Source organism: Pristiophorus japonicus, chromosome 4 (genome assembly GCF_044704955.1).
Source record: "Pristiophorus japonicus isolate sPriJap1 chromosome 4, sPriJap1.hap1, whole genome shotgun sequence".
Lineage (NCBI taxonomy): Eukaryota > Metazoa > Chordata > Chondrichthyes > Pristiophoridae > Pristiophorus > Pristiophorus japonicus.
In genome coordinates, this window is record NC_091980.1 from 130,021,442 (window position 1) to 130,044,480 (window position 23,039).

The 23,039-nt window shown below is 45.0% G+C and overlaps 1 protein-coding gene across 1 annotated transcript; it reads left to right on the forward strand.

Moving 5' to 3' along the window:
- Nucleotides 1-2,441: 2,441 nt before the first annotated feature.
- Nucleotides 2,442-5,366, forward strand: LOC139262210 (ferritin heavy chain, oocyte isoform-like). Its single transcript, XM_070877355.1, has 4 exons — nt 2,442-2,543; nt 4,193-4,339; nt 4,747-4,872; nt 5,214-5,366. The coding sequence occupies exons 1-4, from the start codon at nt 2,442-2,444 to the stop codon at nt 5,364-5,366; spliced, it is 528 nt and encodes a 175-aa protein (XP_070733456.1).
- The last annotated feature ends 17,673 nt before the right edge of the window (nt 5,367-23,039 follow it).

Here is a 23,039-nt window from a genome sequence, read left to right on the forward strand (position 1 = left end):
TCACGGAAGGCCACGAACGTATCGATGCACACCGCGTGCTCCATCTCCAAGGGCAGCCTGGCGCGGAAGTATGCTTGGAAGAGAGACAAACAGTCGGGCTGAACGACCCCCTCGACCGCCCGCAGCCTGGACCGGCTGATGGCAGCCTTGGCCGTGCCCAGGAGCAGTCCTACGAGGAGGCCCTCGGACCTACCCGCTCCCCTCCGCACAGGGTGCCCAATGATCAGGAGTGTGGGACTGAAGTGCAACCAGAAATTGAGGAGCAGCCCCTTTAAATAATGAAACAGGGGCTGCAACCTCGCACACTCCATAAAAACATGGAACACGGACTCTTCCAGACCGCAGAAATTGCAGGCGGCCTGGGAGCCCGTGAACCGGCTTAAAAATGTATTGCAGGTCCACGCCACAACTCTTTTAGCGGGGCTGGAGACTAAATAAACATTAAATCAAGTGCTCCCCGATCTGGGGGACACTCCAAACATTTTTCGAGGCCATTTTTTATGTCGTTTCTTTGGGGGGGTTTTTGTATTTTTTTTTGTTTTTTTTAATGTTTTTTTGGGCATTAAATTATAATTTTTACAAGTGCCCCCTATAAAAGGGGAAGGTAACAATAAACCGGCATTTAAAATAAATTAGACTTTAAAACATATAAATTCAAATTAAAATGTGATTGCCAGGGGTAACGATGCACTCCAGTCCCTCCGGGGCCCACCTCTCGCGGAAGGCCACAAGCGTACCGATGCACACCGTGTGCTCCATCTCGAGGGACACCCTGGCCCGGATGTAGGCGCGGAAGAGAGGCAGGCAGTCGGGCTGAATGACCACCTCGTCCGCCCGCTGCCTGGACCGGCTGATGGCACCCTTGGCCGTGCCCAGGAGCAGTCCTACGAGGAGGCCCTCGGACCTACACGCTCCCCTCCGCACAGGGTGCCCAAAGATCAGGAATGTGGGACTGAAGTGCAACCAGAAATTGAGGAGCAGCCCCTTTAAATAATGGAACAGGGGCTGCAACCTCGCACACTCCATAAAAACATGGAACACGGACTCTTCCAGACCGCAGAAATTGCAGGCGGCCTTTGAACCCGTGAACCGGCTTAAAAATGTATTGCAGGTCCACGCCACAACTCTTTTAGCGGGGGGGGGGGGGGGAGACAAAATAAACATTAAATCATGTGCCCCCCGATCTGGGGGACAATCCAGACACTTATACCTGCCCTCTTTTTTTTTTCCTTTTGTGATTTGTTTTCGGCATTAAAATCATCTAATTTACAAGTGCCCCCTATAAAAGGCGAGGGGGACACTAAAACCGGCATTTAAAATAAATTACACTTTAAAACAAATAAAATCAAATAAAAATTTGGTTGCAGGTCCGCGCCACAACTCTTTTTTAAGTGAACAAAACAAACATTAGATCAAGTGCCCCCTGATCTTGGGGACACTAGAAACATTTCACAAGGCCCTTTTTTTTGTGTTTTTTTGTTGGTGATTTTTGTGGGGGTTTTTTGGGCACTAAAATCAGTTTTTTTTTCCAAGTGCCCCCTATAAAAGGGGAGGGGGACACTAAAAACCCCAGCAATTAAAATAAATTAGACTTTAAAACAAATAAAATCAAATTAAAATTTAGATGCAGGTCCGCGCCACATTCTAGCTCCTGTGTGTACAGGTGCTCACTAAACTTGGAAGTGATGGAGTATCTGAGCACTTGCCCTTGTCACATTCCTCACAAATACTGTCCATTCATCTGACCCGCTGCCGGTTGCTTTGCAGACTCTGGTCTATCTTTGGATGTTGCATCCACAGATACCTGAAAATGACCAACCCACTCACCGCACAGAACTATTAAAAAGGCACTGATTTGTAAACAACAGAGGATTCCATTAACCTGGACAAGGGGGCTGTCAACAGGGCTGGCAGCAGGCGTTCGAGGTGGTCATTCGCCCCAACTGCCCGCCTCTCTTCCGCGGCAATGTTTGCGCCCGGGTGTCCCTGTAGATGGAGCATGCAGTGTCCATCGGCACGCTTGCAGCCTTCCATGAGAGGAGGGACTGCAGTGCATCATCACCTCAGCTATAGAATTTTAATTTAATTTAAGTTTCATTTAACAGCTTTTGTGAAGTTGCAGTCTTTATTGGTTGTGCCCCTTTAAAAAGGGGGCTCATGTTTGACTTTAAATTGACAATTGCCGGCAAAAAGAAGAGTCAGCCAATGATGCTCATTCTTCAAAGTTCATGACTGGCGATGGAAGTCATGGCCCCTCCTCCCTTTACTTGATTGGTGCTCTGACAGAGGCTGCAACTTGTGATTGGGTATTGAGGAATGTCACTCACAGCTAGGCTGTCTCGCCCTGGATTATCCAGCAGTATAATGACAGGAGTTTGAAATTAGCTAACTTTTAGTTTCTTGCTTCAACAAGGCTTAGATTTTTGGAAAAGCAAATTAGGATGGCTTTTCAAGTGTGTCAAAACTACCACAAGGACTGTGAGGCTGCTGTCAACCAGCAGGTCAATATGGAGCTCTGTTCCTCCTATGTTTATCTCTCCATGGTGAGTCTTGTATTTCTGAGCAATTCACAATGGAATCTTTGCAATGTGAATTTACCAGATTCTGTGCTGTATTTTGCCCATCCCTTATTTAATGCACAGTGAATTCATTTGTTAAAGCTATACTATAATAGAATTTATCACCTTGTGTATTCTTTAACAAACTGCTTCTATATTCCATGCAATACCTAAGCCATATTTAGAGAATCTTAATGACTCTTTTTCCTGGGCTCTTGTGAGCTTGTAGTTGATGTTTGTTTGGAATGCACTCTGCATTCAATGCATGGAATTCAGAATTTCTATCCTCATTTCTGAACCACTCCATAGACTTTCCCTATCCTTGCTGTTTGCAATGAGGAGATTCAGTCTTCAAATTAGAACTAAGCCACTTAGCAGGGATGTCGGCAAACAATTTTTCACCCGTGTGGTGGAAGTCTGGATCTCCCTCCCTCCCTGCTTTCTGCATTCCAAAGCTGTGGCTGCCTGGGCAAGGTGTTTGTTAGGTAAGGGTATCAAGGCATTAGAACATAAGATAGGAGTAGGCCCTTTGAGCCTCCTCGGTCATTTAACTAGATCATGGTTGATCATCTTCCCTCAATTCCACTTTCCTGCACTAACTCCCTATCCCATAATTTCTTTAGTTCCCAAAAGTTTATTGACCTGTCTTTTGAATATACTGAATGATGGAGCATCCACATTCCTCTGGGGTAGAGAATTCTATAAATTCAGCACTGAATGAAGAAACTTCAACTCTTCCTGTCTTCAGGGAGATCCAGACTTCAGCCATTCCCCCCCTACTTGGTAGAACTCTCTCAACCCCCTCTGCTTCCCTACCTTCACCTTCATTGATGATGACAAACTGAGGGGTGATATCTGGTTGTCCGCTGGAATGCTGTGATGTTTAATTTTGAAATTTAAATTAATGCTTTGTTTTGGTTCCACAGGATGAATAGCCAGTAACACTTGGGCCAGATATACTATGTGAATTGTGTGCTGTGACTAGATCTCTGCTTTAAGGGCTTTGCTTCTAGTTCTAGTTGTGCCCATTGTATAGCCTGTACAGAATAGATCTGGGTCAATAAAACATGACTGGAGTGGTACTGTTAATGTTTCACTTGTTTCTAAACCGACAACTTGGTATTGGGTGCCAAGATTAAGGTTATAGTTTTGAGCATGTTCTGTCAAAGCTGAATTGGTAACCATGGGATGATGCAGCACCAAAGGAGGCCACTTGGCCTATCAAGCCTGTCTGACTGTTGGGTGGAGCTATCCAACTGGTCCCACTTTGCTGCTTGATCCAATAGCCCTGCAATTTTTTTCCATATTGGATCTCTGACTGCCATTGAATTTATTTCCACCATCCTTTCATGCAGCCCATGCTTTAATAAAAAAAATAGTTTCCTCTTGTTGCCTCTGGTACTTGTCCTTTTACCAATTGCCTTGTATGATTTTCCATTAGCCAATTACTCAGGGATTATCCAGTCTCTACCACATTAGTGAAGTCAGACAGCTGGTGCTAGCTTGTATAACATTGTACATGGAAATTCAGTGAGACTTTGAATCCTTTTGAAGGAAGCAAAATTGAGTTTGGCTTTATGCACAATACTGGATCTGCCATGTGATACCTAACTACTCTTCTGATCCCTCTGCAGTCCTTCTACTTTGACCGGGATGATGTTGCCCTGTGTCACTTTGCTGAGTTCTTCAAGCAACAATCACATGAGGAATGTGAGCATGCTGAGAAACTGATGGAATTCCAGAATCGGCGTGGGGGCCGCATCATCTTGGCAGACATCAAGGTTTGGCTCCATAAACGAGGGGCCTTCTGTCTGGCTCCCCTTAGACTGATTGTTCACAATATATTGTAAAGGAGTTGGTTCCAATTTACAGCACAGAAACCAGCCATTTGGACAAACTGATCCATGCTGGTGATCAGGCTCCAGACATCGTCTCCCACCTTGTTTTATCTAGCAACATATCTTTCTATTCCTTTTTCCCTTGTGTACTTATTTAGCTTCCACTTAAATACATCTATGCTATTCACTTTCAATTTGACTCCATTGGTTGATGGCTTAATGCAGTAATTCTATATTCTAGCACATTGCTTCATGTTAACTGAGACTTCTGATTGCATTTTTTCATCCCTAATGACTTCATTCTTGTTTGTTTTAATCCATTGTAAAAGAACTGTGACTTTCCTCTTCAGAAACCAGAGCAGGATGAATGGAGCAATGGTCTGGAGGTGATGCAGAGAGCTCTGCAGATGGAGAAGAATGTGAACCAGAGTCTGCTGGATCTGCACAAACTCTCCACTGGGAGCACTGACCCTCATGTAAGTTCCTCATGTGGGTTTCTGGGTAAGTTGGAGGTGGTGAAACCTCTCTGTTCTTGAGCCTATTCCAAAAATCTCTGCCCAATAGCTTCATGTTGGGTTTTTTGGGGTGGTGGGTAGGAAGGGACAGGAGGCTGGCCAACTCTGGACATTGACCAGTAAATGTGTCCCAGCAACTATCGTGCAGCAAGTTTAATCTAAATGATGCAGTAATTCCATTGATTTCAATTGCACCATGTAACTATCCTCCAGTTCAAGAGATTAAAATCCAAATTTTCGAGGGGTAAGCTCTGATGTTCCTCGAGATCTGCTCCTGGTCAAAACTAATTTCCCTCTTTCAGTTGTGTGACTTCCTGGAGACCCACTACTTGGATGAACAAGTGAAGATGATCAAGAAGCTTGGAGATCACATCACCAACCTGAAGAGACTGGGAGCCCCTGAGAATGGTCTGGGAGAGTACCTGTTTGACAAGCACACGCTGGGGGGAGAGTGATTGAACTGACTGCCAGGAACAAGATTATTGTATTCCATACCAGTGTTTAGATAAGTGTGAGGCTCTGTCCTGTACAGAATGAAGGCTTGTGACTTTGTACAGGCTGTGAGACCTGGCCTTGATGTGACCATGTAATTAACTGTAAATAAACTGTTTGGAATTGGACTGAGTTTTGTGTCATTGTATATTTGAGTGAGTGGTTGCTTATTTTCAGATTGTCAGCCCAGAATTCAACTGGGCTGTGTAATTGTCTCATTCCTCTTTTCCCTCTGGTGTAAGTCTGATTTGTTGAGCACAGGAGGCCATTCAGCCTGTCGATCCTGTCGGCTCTCCAAGAGCACTTCAGCTAGTCCCACTCTCCTGCACTTTCCCTTCAGGTACTTGTCCAATTCCATGATTGAAGCTGCCTCCACGACCCTCAGGCAGTGCAATCTAGACATTAACCACTCACTGCATAAAAGTTATTCCTCATGTCAGCTGTGGTTCTTCTACCAATTGCCTTAAATTTGTCGGCTGGTTCTTGACCCTGCTGCCGGTGGGAATAGTCCTATAATTTTTCTCTTTTGGGTAATTTCAATATGTTGACATGTATATTCATAAAAACATAAATAGGAGCAGTAGCAGCCCATTTGGCCTTTGAAGCCTGCACCGCCATTCAATATGATCATAACTGATCCTTTAGCACCATCATTTTCATGCTTTTACCCCATAGCCTTTGATGCCTTTTGCATCAAGATACCTATCTCCTATATATTCAGTGATTGGGCTCCACTTCTTTCTGTGGTCAACAATTCCCCAGCTTCCCCATCCTGAGTGAAAACATTTCTCATCTCAGTGCTAAATTTCCTACCTCATATAGCCTGAGCATGTGACCCTTCTCAACTTCCCAGCCAGGGGCAACTTCCTCCCCACATCCAGTCTATCCAACCCAGTCTGACTTTGAGGCTTCAATAAGATCCCCTTTCACTCTTGTGAATACAGGCCTGGTCGACCCAATCTCTCTCGACAATCTTTCCATCCAAGGAATCAATCTGGTGGGACTTTGCTGTGCTCGTTCTGGGTTAAGGAGACCCAAAACTGTGCACAATACACCAGGTGTGGTTTCACCAAGACCCTGTATAATTGTAGTAAGATATCCTTGCTCCTGTGTTGAGAAAAATTGGAAATATTACATTTTGTTTCCTCCAAATCTATTTGTGATTAGTTGGGACTCCAGCCCTGATCCCTGTGGTATCATGCTAGTCACTGTCCATCGCCCAGGAAAAGACCTGTTTATTCCTACTGTTTCCTATCAATCAATTTTTAATCCATAGCAGTATATTACCCAATCCTATGTGCTTTAATTTTGCACACTAACCTCTTGTGGGACTTTATTAAAGGCCTTCTGAAAATCCAAATACACTACATCCACTGGTTTGCCCTTATCTAATCTCAGTTACATCTTTTTTTTTTTTAAAAACTCCAGTAGGTTTGTCAAACACAATTTTCATTTCATAAATCCATATTGACTTTATCTAATCCTGTTGATATTTTCTAAGTTTCCCTTTAATCACATTCTACAACTGATAGGCTAACTGGGCTGTAGTTACCTGTTTTTTTTTATATAGTAGGGTTACATTTGCCACCCTCCAATCTGCAGCAACTGTTCCATAATCTGTAGAATTTTGGAAGATGACAACCAAAGATCCACTATTTCCATGGCTACCACTTTTAGTACTCTGGGATGCAGACTATCAGGCCCTGGGGATTTATCAGCTTTCAGTCCCATTAATTTCTCCAGCACTATTTTCTTATTAATCATTTCCTTTAATTTCTCTTGCTTACTCAACCCTTGGTTCCCTCATATTTTTGGGATGTTATTTGTGTCCTCTTCTGTGAAGACAGAACTGAAGTATTTAATTGTTCTGCCATTTCCTTGTTCCCCATTCTAAATTATTCTGTTTGTGACTGTAAAGGACCTACTTTTGTCTTCATTAATCTTTTTATTTTTCCATACTTGGAGAAACTTTGTCAGTTTTTATGATCCTTGCAAGTTTAGTCTCATATACTATTTTCCCCCTCTTAATCAATCTCTTGGTCCTTTTTTGCTGAATTCTAAACTGCTCCCAATCCTCAGGATTGCTACTTTTTTTGGCAACTTTGTATGACTCCTCTTTGGATCTAATACTATCCTTAATTGCTTGTGTAAACCATAGTTGAGCCACTTTTCCTTTTGTGTTTTTGCAGCAGAAAGGAATGTATAACTGATGCAATTCATGCATTTGTTTCTTAAATGTTAGCCATTGACTATCCACCATCATGCCTTTTAATGACTTCCAAATCTATCATAGCCATTCCTCATACCTTCGTAATTTCCTTTGTTTAGATTTAGGACCTAGTTTTGGATTGAAAAACTTCACTTTCAATTTTCATGAAGAATTCAATCATGTTATGGTCACTCTTCCCTGAAGGACCCCACACAACAAGACTATTAATTAACCCCTTCTCATTGAACAATACCCAATCTATGATAGCTATTCAGACATGTTGAAGACCTAATTTCAATTGTACGTATATGTGATGACCCAAAAGTCTGGTTACTGTAGACTCACTCAGGTGCAACCTGATCCATCTTTATTCCAGCCCAAGAGTGCCGGTGTGACAAAGACACCCAGCTTATATACAGGTGATCAAGCACACATGCCACATGTGTACAGCCCGATGATCTCCGACCGCAGCACCCTCTGGTGTCTTGTGACACCGAAGCATTAATGCATAAGAGTATGTCTTGCAAATTCTTTTAATGCATTTCAATCTAGTGTTGCAATGCTATAATACAACAGTTGAAAATGTGCATGTTTGTTCAGCCACAAAAGGCAGTGGGACCACAGGTAAATTTTAGTGCCTTAAAAGAGGCAAAGAGGTTTACATAATAACATGCATATGCCATTTGGCACCTCGAGCCAGCTCCGCCATTCAATAAGATCATGGCTGGTCTTATGTTGGTCTCTCACTTTCCTGCCTGTTCCCCATAGCCCTTGACTCCTCTATTGTTCAAAAATCTATCTATCTCCACCTTAAATATATTCAACGACCCTGCCTCCACACACACACACACACACACACACATACACACAGTACTGAGGGAGTGCCGCACTGTCAGAGGGGCAGTACTGAGGGAGTGCCGCACTGTCGGAGGGGTAGTACTAAGGGAGTGCTGCAGTATTTTAGGGAAAGTACTGAGGGAGCGTTGCACTGTCAGAGGGGCAGTACTGACCGGATTCTGCACTGTCAGAGGGGCAGTACTGAGGAATTGCTGCACTGTCTGAGGGACAGTACAGAGGGAGTGCTGCACTCAGAGAGGCAGTACTGAGGGATTGCTGCACTGTCGGAGATGCCGTCTTTCAGATGAGTTGCTAGACCATCTGCCCGCTTAGGTGGACGTAAAAGATCGCTGGATGCTATTTCGAAGAAGTGCAGGGGGAGTTCTCTCCAGTGTCCTTGACAATATTTATCTCTCAACCAAAACAGATTATCTGGTCATTAACACACTGCTGAACTTGATTGGTTGTAAAGAGCTTTGAGACATCCTGAGACCGTGAAAGGGTGAGATAAATGGAATTCTTTCTTCTTTCTAAGAGGATAAGCGTTCCCAAGGCTGCCACAGTTGTCATGTATGTAACCACAATGTAACACCACTGTATTACTATATACACTCAAACTAGATGCACACCTTTACCACAAAGGGTGAACTTGTGGGAGACACTCCTTACCTGATCACACAGGTATAAAAAGGGAGGTCCCACGCAGGGTCATCGTCTTTGGAGTCATGTGAATAAAGAGTTAAGGTCACAGAGTGACCTTTTCTCCAGAATGTGCCTCATGTGGTTTCATACTGTAGAGTAAGGACAAGAAACGGGAATTCATAACCCACGAGAATGGCCACTGATAGCACAGAGGAACAGTACTATGTTGGGGAAGACTGGGACGATTTTGTCGAGAGGCTTCAGCAGAACTTTGTTACGAAAGAATGGCTGGGGGATGCAGCGGCCGACAAGCGAAGGGCTCATCTTTTGACCAGCTGCGGACCAAAGACTTACGTGCTCATGAAGGACTTACTAGCACCCAAAAAGCCGGCGGACAAAACCTTTGAAGAACTTATCAAATTGATCGTGGAGCACCTCAAACCGGCGAGTAGCATATATATGGCCCGACCCTACACCGAATCTACACCCACCGACATCGTGAAGGTCAGAGCATACCGGACTTCGTAGTGGACCTCCAGCGTTTTGCCATCCTCTGTAAGTTCACAGACGCCTGCAGGGGGGAGATGCTAAGGGACTTCTTTATCGAGGGCATCGGTCATGCGGGAATTTTCCGCAAATTAATTGAGACCAAGGATTTAACCTTGGAAGCGGCGGCGTTGATAGCTCAAACTTTCATGGTGGAGGAGGAAGAGAGGAAAAAATATACATGCGCAATTCTGCCTCTAACGTGGCAATGGTACAGGGAGTCAACATCAGCAATGCGACTCAGAGCTCCACAGGCAGGCAGGCACAGTCCGACACTCCCCAGGCAGCAATAGACCCCAGAGTAGGACTTCAACAGAGACAATGACAGGCTGAACGGACATTCACGCCATCACAGTGGACAATGCGGCCCGGGATGGGGCCATTGACACCCACTAATAGGGTACTTAAGAGCAGTCAAAGGGACAGTCAGTGCGGAATGCCTGGCCATAGTCACTTTGTTCCCAACAATGGAAACTTTAACTCATGCGGGAGGTGTGGGGGAAAACACTCAGCTAGATCTTGCAAATTTCAACAATTTGTCTGCAGGTACTGCAATCTCAGTGGCCACTTAGCTCGAATGTGCAGGAAGTCTGCAACCAGACTAATATATGAGGCGGATGGACCAGAAGAGGGTTCTTTGAGGCAGGATGACTTTTGGGGCAAATTGATAGATGCCGAGGTTCAGTGGGTCCATGTGGCGAATATTCACAGTTCATACACCAAAATGCCACCAATGATGATGAGGGTTTTATTAAATGGTATCCCAGTATGCATGGAGCTGGACAATGGGGCCAGCCAGTCACTCATGGGCGTTCAGCAATTTGAGAAGCTATGGCCACTTAAAGCCAGTAGACCCAAATTAGCATGTATTGAGACACAATTACGGACTTACACTAAAGAAATCATTCCGGCACTAGGCAGTGCAATGTTGGCTGTCACACACAATGGGTTAGTGAATCGACTGCCGCTCTGGATTTTCCCGGACAATGCTCCCGCACTGTTGGGGAGGAGCTGGTTAGCCGAGATGAACTGGAACTGGGGGGACGTTCACGCAATGTCATCTGTGGAGCGAAGTTCGTGCTCACAAGTCCTACAACAATTCGATTCACTATTCCAACCTGGCGTCGGGACTTTCAAAGGCACTAAAGTACCGATACACACCACGCCTGATGCCAGGCCAGTGCACCACAAAGCCAGAGTGGTGCCGTATGTGATGCGGGAAAAGATCGAGAGTGAATTGGACCGGCTGTTGAGAGAGGGCATCATCTCGCCTGTTGAATTCAGTGAGTGGGCAAGCCCCATCGTTCCCGTCCTAAAAGCGGATGGCTCTGGCAGGATCTGTGACCACCATCAATCGGGTGTCCCTACAAGATCAACACCCGCTCCCGAGAGCGGAGGACCTCTTCGCCACGCTGGCAGGCGGCAAGTTGTTCACCAAGTTGGACCTCACTTCAGCCTACATGACCCAGGAACTGGCCGATGAATCTAAACTGTTGACCACTATCACCACGCACAGGGGACTGTTCGTTTATAACAGGGGCCCGTTTGGCATTCGATCAGCAGGCGCGATTTTTCAAAGAAACATGGAAAGCCTGCTTAAATCCATTCCTGGAACTATCGTATTCCAGGATAATATCCTCATCACGGGTCGAGACACCAAGGAACACCTCCACAACCTGGAGGAGGTGCTACGCCGACTGGACCGGGTAGGCCTGCTACTCAAGAAGTCTAAATGTGTGTTCTTAGCTCCTGAGGTTGAGTTTCTGGGCAGGAGGGTTGCCACAGATGGGATTCGGCCCACCGAATCCAAAACAGAGGCAATTCGATGAGCACCCAGGCCCTGCAACACATCGGAGTTGCGTTCATTCCTGGGACTGTTGAACTATTTCGGGAACTTTCTGCTGAACTTGAGCACGTTGTTGGAGCCGCTATACGTGCTCCTGCGTGAGGGTTGCAATTGGTTTTGGGGAAACTGTCAGGAACGGGCTTTTGATCGGGCGCGAAACCTACTTTGTTCAAACAAGTTCCACCCTCCCGACTGTATACCACTGAGCCACCACCTCTGGTGGATCTGCCCTTCTGGTGGGACAGGACATACGCAGGGATGGTGATGGAGGAATTTGGGACATTGGCTGAAATGTATGATTCTGTGATTATGACGATGTCGGGCTGTTGCTTGACTAACCTGTGGGACAGCTCTCCCCATTTTGGCACAAGATACCAGATGTTCGTGAGGAGGACTTTGCAGGGTCGACTGGGCTGGGTGTACCATTGTCATGTCAGAAGCCGGTGCCGAGGTCGATGCCGGGTGGTCAGTCCTGATTTATTTTTATTAATGTTTCTCGCAGCGGTTTTTTATAACTGAGTGGCTTGCTAGGCCTTTTCGGAGGCAGTTAAGACTCAACCACATTGCTGTGAGTTTGGAGTCGCATATAGGCCAGGCCAGGTAAGGACGGCAGATTTCCTTCCCAAAGGACATTAGTGAAGCAGATGGGTTTTTACGACAATCTGATAGCTCCTTGGGCAACATTACTGATACTAGCTTTTTATTCCAGATTTTAATTTAATTAACTAAATTTAATTTCTCCAGCTGCCGCGGTGGGACTTTGGATCATTAGTACAGGCCTCTGGATTACTCGTCCAGTAACATACCCACTATGTTACCGTACTCTTTGTACTAAGTACAGTGAACAATGAGCAAGTGTGACCTTAGCCCCTTGAATAAGACTCCAGATTGCAGGTACCTTGTGGGTGGCTGCTTATATACTGTGCTCCCAAGGGATGCTGGGATCCCTTTGGACTCCAACACGTAGGCCCTCTGGTGGTGATGTAATACAGGGTGCAAGGGGTTAAATACATAACACTTTGCATCTCTCAATGACACTTTTGGAGTATCGATGTCACCACAATTCATATGTTGATGGCTCACAATTCTACAAGTCAGGTTGGGTTTGCATGCTGAAGGGTTTGACGGCTTCATTTTTCAGACAAAACAAATTTTTCAGCTCACTCTATGTGAAAAACTTTACAGATGCCCATATTTTAAGAATTACATAGAATTTACAGCACAGAAAAAGGCCATTCAGCCTGGCAAATTGCAGTGGTGAGCTGTCCTTCTCGAATGTAAAACGCATCAAGGATGTGGTGTGGAACCAAATGGGACAAGATCGATTTAATAGTCTTTCAATCATGAGCATGGAGAGCGAAGTACTGAGAGGACTTGACTTCACACACTGAGCCTCCTCCCAACTTCATTTAACCCGATCAGCATATCCTTCCAATCCTTCCTCCCTCATGTGTTCATCCAGCTTCCCCAAAACGATTTTTGTCTCAACTATTCCTTTCGATAGCGAGTTAAATATTCTAAACACTCTCTGAGTAAAGAAGTTTCTTTTGAAGTCTCTCTTAGATTATTAATTCTAACTTTCCATGTAATTCTGTGGAGATCAGAACTGTGCACAATACTCCAAGTGTTGTCGAGGCAAGGTTCTATATAAATTTAACATGCTGCACAGGGATATGGTTCAGTTCACCTCAAACGTCTTGTACCTGTGGCCGAGGAGCTCCTCCCAGAGTCACAGTGCGGATTTCGTCCCCTACGGGGAACAACGGACATGATCTTTGCAGCACGCCAACTGCAGGAAAAATGCAGGGAGCAGCGCCAGCCCTTATACATGGCATTTTTCAATCTTACAAAGGCCTTTGACACTGTCGACCGTGAGGGCTTATGGAGCGTCCTCCTCCGTTTTGGATGCCCCCAAAATTTTGTCAACATCCATCGCCTGCTCTACGACGACATGCAGTCCGTGATCCTTATCAGTGGATTTGTTACATGACCCATTCCACGTACGAACCGGGGTCAAACAGGGCTGCGTCATCACTCCAATGCTTTTCTCAATCTTCCTCGCTGCTACGCTCCACCTCACTGTCAACAAGCTCCCCTCTGGAGTGGAACTAAACTACAGAACCAGTGGGAAGCAGTTTAACATAGAAACATAGAAACATAGAAAATAGGTGCAGGAGCAGGCCATTCAGCCCTTCTAGCCTGCACCGCCATTCAATGAGTTCATGGCTGAACATGCAACTTCAGTACCCCCTTCCTGCTTTCACGCCATACCCCTTGATCCCCCGAGTAGTAAGGACTTCATCTAACTCCCTTTTGAATATATTTAGTGAATTGCCTCAACTATTTTCTGTGGTAGAGAATTCCACAGCTTCACCACTCTCTGGGTGAAGAAGTTTCTCCTTATCTTGGTCCTAAATGGCTTACCCATTATCCTTAGACTGTGACCTCTGGTTCTGGACTTCCCCAACATTGGGAACATTCTTCCTGCATCCAACCTGTCCAAACCCGTCAGAATTTTAAACGTTTCTATGACGTCCCCTCTCACTCTTCTGAACTCCAGTGAATACAAGCCCAGTTGATCCAGTCTTTCTTGATAGGTCAGTCCCACCATCCCGGGAATCAGTCTGGTGAATCTTCGCTGCACTCCCTCAATAGCAAGAATGTCCTTCCTCAAGTTAGGAGACCAAAACTGTACACAATACTCCAGGTGTGGCCTCACCAAGGCCCTGTACAACTGTAGCAACACCTCCCTGCCCCTGTACTCAAATCCCCTCGCTATGAAGGCCAACATGCCATTTGCTTTCTTAACCGCCTGCTGTACCTGCATGCCAACCTTCAATGACTGGTGTACCATGACACCCAGGTCTCGTTGCACCTTCCCTTTTCCTAATCTGTCACCATTCAGATAATAGTCTGTCTCTCTGTTTTTACCACCAAAGTGGATAACCTCACATTTATCCACATTATACTTCATCTGCCACGCATTTGCCCACTCACCGAACCTATCCAAGTCACTCTGCTGCCTCAGAGCATCCTCCTCGCAGCTCACACTGCCACCCAACTTAGTGTCATCCGCAAATTTGGAGATACTACATTTAATCCCCTCGTCTAAATCATTAATGTACAATGTAAACAACTGGGGCCCCAGCACAAAACCCTGCGGTACCCCACTAGTCACTGCCTGCCATTCCGAAAAGTACCCATTTACTCCTACTCTTTGCTTCCTGTCTGACAACCAGTTCTCAATCCACGTCAGCACACTACCCCCAATCCCATGTGCTTTAACTTTGCACATTAATCTCCTGTGTGGGACCTTGTCGAAAGCCTTCTGAAAGTCCAAATATACCACATCAACTGGTTCTCCCTTGTCCACTCTACTGGAAACATCCTCAAAAAATTCCAGAAGATTTGTCAAGCATGATCTCCCTTTCACAAATCCATGCTGACTTGGACCTATCATGTCACCATTTTCCAAAGGCTGCTATGACATCCTTAATAATTGATTCCATCATTTTACCCACTACTGAGGTCAGGCTGACCGGTCTATAATTCCCTGCTTTCTCTCTCCCTCCTTTTTTAAAAAGTGGGGTTACATTGGCCACCCTCCACTCGATAGGAACTGATCCAGAGTCAATGGAATGTTGGAAAATGACTGTCAATGCATCCGCTATTTCCAAGGCCACCTCCTTAAGTACTCTGGGATGCAGTCCATCAGGCCCTGGGGATTTATCGGCCTTCAATCCCATCAATTTTCCCAACACAATTTCCCGACTAATAAAGATTTCCCTCAGTTCCTCCTCCTTACTAGACCCTCTGACCACTTTTATATTCGGAAGGTTGTTTGTGTCCTCCTTAGTGAATACTGAACCAAAGTAGTTGTTCAATTGGTCTGCCATTTCTTTGTTCCCCGTTATGACTTCCCCTGATTCTGATTGCAGGGGACCTACGTTTGTCTTTACTAACCTTTTTCTCTTTACATACCTATAGAAACTTTTGCAATCCGCCTTAATGTTCCCTGCAAGCTTCTTCTCGTACTCCATTTTCCCTGCCCTAATCAAACCCTTTGTCCTCCTCTGCTGAGTTCTAAATTTCTCCCAGTCCCCAGGTTCGCTGCTATTTCTGGCCAATTTGTATGCCATTTCCTTGGCTTTAATACTATCCCTGATTTCCCTAGATAGCCACGGTTGAGCCACCTTCCCTTTTTTATTTTTACGCCAGACAGGAATGTACAATTGTTGTAATTCATCCATGCGGTCTCTAAATGTCTGCCATTGCCCATCCACAGTCAACCCCTTAAGTATCATTAGCCAATCTATCTTAGCCAATTCATGCCTCATACCTTCAAAGTTACCCTTCTTTAAGTTCTGGACCATGGTCTCTGAATTAACTGTTTCATTCTCCATCCTAATGCAGAATTCCACCATATTATGGTCACTCTTCCCCAAGGGGCCTCGCACAATGAGATTGCTAATTAATCCTCTCTCATTACACAACACCCAGTCTAAGATGGCCTCCCCCCTAGTTGGTTCCTCGACATATTGGTCTAGAAAACCATCACTTATGCACTCCAGGAAATCCTCCTCCATCGTATTGCTTCCAGTTTGGCTGGCCCAATCTATGTGCATATTAAAGTCACCCATTATAACTGCTGCACCTTTATTGCATGCACTCCTAATTTCCTGTTTGATGCCCTCCCCAACATCACTACGACTGTTTGGAGGTCTGTACACAACTCCCACTAACGATTTTTGCCCTTTAGTGTTCTGCAGCTCTACCCATATAGATTCCACATCATCCAAGCTAATGTCTTTCCTAACTATTGCATTAATCTCCTCTTTAACCAGCAATGCTACCCCACCTCCTTTTCCTTTTATTCTATCCTTCCTGAATGTTGAATACCCCTGGATGTTGAGTTCCCAGCCCTGATCATCCTGGAGCCACGTCTCCGTAATCCCAATCACATCATATTTGTTAACATCTATTTGCACAATTAATTCATCCACCTTACTGCGGATACTCCTTGCATTAAGACACAAAGTCTTCAGGCTTGCTTTTTTAACACCCTTTGTCCTTTTAGAATTTTGCTGTACAGTGGCCCTTTTTGTTCTTTGCCTTGGGTTTCTCTGCCCTCCAATTTTCCTCATCTCCTTTCTGTCTTTTGCTTTTGCCTCATTTTTGTCTCCCTCTGTCTCCCTGCATAGGTTCCCATCCCCCTGCAATATTAGTTTAACTCCTCCCCAACAGCACTAGCAAACACTCCCCCTAGGACATTGGTTCCGGTCCTGCCCAGGTGCAGACCGTCCGGTTTGTACTGGTCCCACCTCCCCCAGAACCGGTTCCAATGCCCCAAGAATTTGAATCCCTCCCTGCTGCACCACTGCTCAAGCCATGTATTCATCTGCGCTATCCTGCGATTCCTACTCTGACTAGCACGTGGCACTGGTAGCAATCCCGAGATTACTACTTTTGAGGTCCTACTTTTTAATTTAGCTCCTAGCTCCTTAAATTCTTTTCGTAGGACCTCATCCCTTTTTTTACCTATGTCGTTGGCACCAATGTGCACCACGACAACTGGCTGTTCTCCCTCCCATTTCAGAAGGTCCTGCACCCGCTCCGAGACATCCTTGACCCTTGCACCAGGGAGGCAACATACCATCCTGGAGTCTCGGTTGCGTCCACAGAAACGCCTATCTATTCCCCTCACCATCGAATCCCCGATCACTATCGCTCTCCCACTCTTTTTCCTGCCCTCCTGTGCAGCAGAGCCACCTACGGTGCCATGAACTTGGCTGCTGCTGCCCTCCCCTGATGAGTCATCCTCCCCAACAGTACCCAAAGCGGTGTATCTGTTTTGCAGGGGGATGACCACAGGGGACCCTTGCACTATCTTTCTTGCACTGCTCTTCCTGCTGGTCTTCCATTCCCTATCTGGCTGTGGACCCTTCTCCTGCGGTAAGACCAACTCACTACACGTGATACTCACGTCATTCTCAGCATCGTGGATGCTCCAGAGTGAATCCACCCTCAGCTCCAATTCCGCAACACGGACCGTCAAGAGCTCGAGGCGGATACACTTCCCACACACGTAGTGTTCAGGGACACCGGAAGTGTCCCCGAGTTCCCACATGGTACAGGAGGAGCATATCACATGGCCGAGCTCTCCTGCCATGTCTTAAACTTAGATACCCTTAAATTGGTAATAACAATGTTACAGTTCACTTACTGATATAAAAAATAAAAGAAAAGCTACTCACCAATCACCAGCCAATCACTTACCTCATTGGCTGTGACGTCACTTTTTGATTACTTTCTACTTCTATTTTGCTTTCTCTCCCGCTGTAGCTGCCTTTTGATAGGCTGCTCCCGCGTCTCACCAACTGCCGCTGGCTCTCGATCTCCCGCTGGGCCTTTTATAGGCTGCTCCCGCGTTTCACCAACTGCTGCTGGCTCTCGATCTCCCGCTGGGCCTTTTATAGGTCGCTCCCCTCTCACCAACTGCTGCTGGCTCTCGATCTCCCGCTGGGCCTTTTATAGGCTGCTCCCACGTCTCACCAACTGCTGCTGGCTCTCGATCTCCCGCTGGGCCTTTTATAGGCCGCTCCCCTCTCACCCACTGCTGCTGGCTCTCGATCTCCCGCTGGGCCTTTTTAACCTATGCCCTCTCCAGACCAGGTCCAAGACCACCCAAACCTCTGTCGTTGACCTGCAGTATGCGGACGACACCTGCGTCTGCGCACATTCTGAGGCTGAACGCCAGGATATAGTTGATGTATTCACCGAGGAATATGAAATCATGTTACAAATGTTTCTGCTTCCTTCCTGTTCCTAGTGTTTCTAACCTCAATTTTAAATACCAGTTTGTATCCTTCTGTCTTTCCTCTAACTTGGCACCAATAAAGCAAAGAAAGTAAATCATCAATTGTCTGTACTCAGTGGCCTCTCCCTTAACCCCTGTGACCTACACCAAGCACCTCAAATTCTGAGGGGTTCTCATAACTTTTATTCTGTGGTCTCTGGTTCTCTACAATGCTTTGATTTGTGTAAACTGTGCTAAATTAATGCTGCTTGTGGTAGTTTTAGTTCCTTGGCATGAATGTAGCTAGTAAAGCTTGGCTAGTTTTTCTCCTTTTTTGTATGTTATGAATTCTGCATTGATACTATCTCTAGTTTAGGAAGTTGCTTTGACTTCCAATACTGCCCCTCAACTAGCCTATACAAAATATATTTGAGTCAATATACAATGATTATTGGAATGTGCTACTGGTGACCAGCGTATACATCTTGTGGCAATTCCTTCACTAATTTCCAGAGCTACAATGAATCTTGGGTGCCAATATGAAGTTCAAGTTTTGTGCATCAAAGCTGAATTGTTGATCATGGAATGATGCAGCACAGGAGGCCATTCAGTCCATTGTGCCTCGCTGAATATTGGGTTGAGCGAAAGAACTGTGTTCCCATAGCCTGCAAATTTCTTGCAAATCAGTAAGAGGCTGAGACTGGGGAATTAGTAAAGGGCAACAGAGATGGCAGAAAATATTTCCGATTTTCTATCAGTCTATACGGTAGAGGACAGCAACAATATTCCAATGGGGGGGATTGGGGAGGGGGGAACGTAATGCAATCGCAATCACCTAAGGAGGCAGTGCTCAGTAAGATAATTGGGCTAAAGGCAGATAAATCCCCTGGACCTGATAGCTTGCATCCTCAGGTCTTAAGAGAAGTAGCAGCATGGATTGTGGATGCATTGATTGTAATTAACCAAAATTCCCTAGATTCTTGGGAGGTCCCAGCAGATTGGAAAACTGCAAATGTAATGCCCCTATTTAAAAATGGAGGCAGACAAAAAGCAGGAAACGAGGCCAGTTAGCCTAATAGCTGTGATTGGAGAAAATGTTGGAGTCCATTATTGAAGTAGCAGGATATTTGGAAAAGCAAAATTTGATCAGGCAGAGTCTGCATGGATTTATGAAGGGGAAGCCATGTTTGACAAATTTGCTGGCATTCTTTTGAGGATGTAATCAACAGGGTGGATAAGGGGAGCCAGTGGATGTGGTGTATTTGGACTTCCAGAAGACATTTGGCAAGGTGCCACATAAAAGATTACTGCACGATAAAATTTAATGGGCTTTGGGGGTAATATATATTAGCATGGATAGAGGATTGACTAGAGAACAGTAGGGATAAATGGTTCATTCTCTGGCAATCGGTAAGTAGTAGAGTGCTGCAGGGATCCATACTTGAACCCCAACTAGTTACAATCTATATTAATGACTTGGAAGAAGGGACACTAACTTGGCCTAGTTTGCTCTTTCTCCCATCTGTCAGTAATGTGAGGAGGAGACACAATTCTGCAAAAAGACTGAGGCAGGCTAAGTGAGTGGGCAAAAATTTGGCTGTTGGAAACAGGTCATGCAATTGAGTAGAAAAAAATCATAAATTTTTATTTAAATGGAATTCAGAAGAATGAGGTGATCTTATCAAAACATGTAAGATTGAGGGGTCTTGACTGGGTAGATGCAGAGAGAATGTTTCCACTGATGGGGGAGACTAGAACTAGAGGGCATGATCTTAGAATAAGGGGCTGCCCATTTAAAACAGATGAGAAATTTCGGGTTGTCAATCTGTGGCAATTCGCTGCCCCAGAGCTGTGGAAACTGAGACATTGAATAAGTTTAAGACCGAAATAGACAGTTTCTTTAAATGAAAAGGGGTTATGGGGAGTGGGTGGGGAAGTGGAGATGAGTCCATGTCCAGATCAGTGATTATCTTGAATGGCGGAGCAGGCTCAAGGGGCTGTATGGCCTACTCCTGTTCCTATTTCTCATGTTCTTGTGAAGTTTCCATTTGCCAGTTTCCCTATTGCTGGAGGTGAGATTATCCAATGTCTTTGCCAGATTAGTTGAGTCGGTGCTAGTTTCCATAACTATGTACATACAAGTTCAATGATACTGAGCCCTTGAAAGCAAGACAAGTTTGGCTTCATGTGCAATGTCCATGATAATGGTCTGCCATGCAATAATCAACTACTCTTCTGACCTCTCCATAGTCCTTCTACTTTGACCGGGATGATGTTGCCCTGTGTCACTTTGCTGAGTTCTTCAAGGAGCAGTCACATGAGGAATGTGAGCATGCTGAGAAACTGATGAAATTCCAGAATCGGCGTGGAGGACGGATCATCTTGGCGGACATCAAGGTTTGGCTCAATAATCAAGTGGCCTTCTGTCTGGCTCCCCTTAAACTGATTGTTCCCAATACATTCTAAAGCAGTTGGTTCCAATTTACAGCACAGGAACCAGTCATTCAGACAAACTGGTCTAGACTGCTGATCAGGTGCCAGACATTGTCCTCCCACCTTGCTTTATCCAGCAACATATCCTTCTATTCCTTTTTCCCTCATGTACTTATTTAGCTTCCCCTTAATACATCTGTTATTCACCATCAATTTGACACCAGTGGTTGATGGCTTAATGCAGTAATTCAATATTTTATCACATTGCTTCATGGTAACCTAGACTTCTGATTGCATTTTTTTTATCCCTAATTTCCTTCAATACTGTCCTGCTTTCAAACCTGTTTACTGCTTGTACTATTACATATGTGCCACTAGAGGGCACTGCAGTCAGATTGTAGCTTACATGTACAGGTGTGCCAGGCCAAGTATAAAAGGCAGGCCACCATGTGATCCTCACACTCTGGAGTTGCATTAAATGGACTAAGGTCACTACAGTTAAAGTACAATACATTGCCTCGTGGAGTCATTATCAGAGCATCTGAAGACAAAATACTTGTTCACTTACAATGGATTAAACAAACAAGAATTTCCTCCTCAGAAACCAGAGCAGAATGAGTGGAGCAATGGTCTGGAGGCGATGCAGAGAGCTCTGCAGATGGAGAAGGATGTGAACCAGAGTCTGCTGGATCTGCACAAACACTCCACTGAGAGAAATGACCCTCATGTAAGTTCCTAATGCTTTAATGTGGGCCTTTGGCTAAGTTGCTGTCCTTGAACCTAATTTAAAAAGATCTCCATGCCAAATAGCTTTGTGTTGGGTCTATTTTTTGGTGTAGATATTGTAAATGTGTCTGATTGCAGCACCTTTTTGTATAGCAAGTTTTCATCTAAATGATGCAGTAATTCCATCAATTTCAATTACACCACTTTACTATCCTACCAGTCCAAGAGGATTAAAATCCAAACTCTTGATGGGTAAGCTCTGATGTTCCTTGATATCTGCTACTGTCATAACTTGTTTCCCTCTTCTCCTCTTTCAGTTGTGTGACTTCCTGGAGACCCACTACTTGGATGAACAAGTGAAGATGATCAAGAAGCTTGGAGATCACATCACCAACCTGAAGAGACTGGGAGCCCCTGAGAATGGCCTGGGAGAGTACTTGTTTGACAAGCACACCCTAGGGGAGAGTGACTGAAGCTTCTGATCAGTACTTGTGTTCATACAATGTGTGTGAGACTCTGTCCTACATAGAATGGTGGCTTTGCACAGGCTGAGACCCAGGCTCCTGATGTGAAATGTAATGAACTGTAAATAAACAGTTCAATATTGGACTGGGTTTTGTCTCCTTGCAAGCTTGAGTGGTTGCTTATTTTTCATTTACCATAACTTGGTTGCAGCACAAGTATTGCACTAGGCTATGCAACAGTCATACATTGGTTACAGCACAGGAGGCCATTCAGCCCATCGACCCCATGCTGGCTCTCCAAGAGCACTTCAGCTAGTCCCATTCCCTTGCACTTTTCCTCTAGCCCTGCAATTTTTTTTCCTTCAGGAAATTGTCCAATGCCATGATTGAATCTGCCTCCACCACCCTCAGGCAGCACAATCCAGATATTAACCACTCTGCATAAGTTTTTCCTCATGTCAGCTGTGGTTTTTCTACCAATTGCCTTAAATTTGTTGGCTGGTTCTCTACCCTTCTGCCAGTAGGAACAGTCCTATAATTTTTCTTAAGCAGGGGTAATTTCAATATCTTGACATGTCTATTAATAAAAACATAAATAGAAGCAGTAGTAGCCCTTTTAAGCCTGCAACGCCATTTAATATGATCATAGCTGATCCTTTAATACCACCATGTTCATGCTTTTATCCTTTTTGTCCTTGATGCCTTTTTGTATGAAGATATCTATCTCAAATATATTCAGTGATTGGGCTCCTGTGTCAACAGTTCCCCAGCTTCCCCACCCTCTGACTGAAAACATTTCTCATCTCGCTAAATTTTCTACCTCATGTCCTGAGCCTGTGACCCTTTATTCTCAACTTCCCAGCCAGGTGGAACTTCCTCCTCACATCCAGTCTATCTAACCCAGTCAGAATTTTATGTTTCAATAAGATCCCCTTTCACTCTTTGAGTGAATACAGACGTTGTCAACCCAATCTCTCCATATGACAATCTTTCCATCCAAGGAATCAGTCTGGTGGTACTTCACTCTGCTCGCTCTTAAGGAGACCAAAAACTGTGCACAATACACCAGGTGTAGTTTCACTGAGGCCCTGTATAATTGTAGTAAGATATCTTTGCTCCTGTACTGGGAAAAATTGG

Coding starts and splice junctions, on each gene's coding strand:
- LOC139262210 (XM_070877355.1), top strand. CDS start 2,442: ATGGCTTTTCAAGTGTGTCAAAACTACCACAAGGACTGTGAGGCTGCT. Junction 2,544..4,192: donor CCTATGTTTATCTCTCCATG/GTGAGTCTTGTA, acceptor ATCCCTCTGCAG/TCCTTCTACTTTGACCGGGA. Junction 4,873..5,213: donor CTGGGAGCACTGACCCTCAT/GTAAGTTCCTCA, acceptor TCCCTCTTTCAG/TTGTGTGACTTCCTGGAGAC.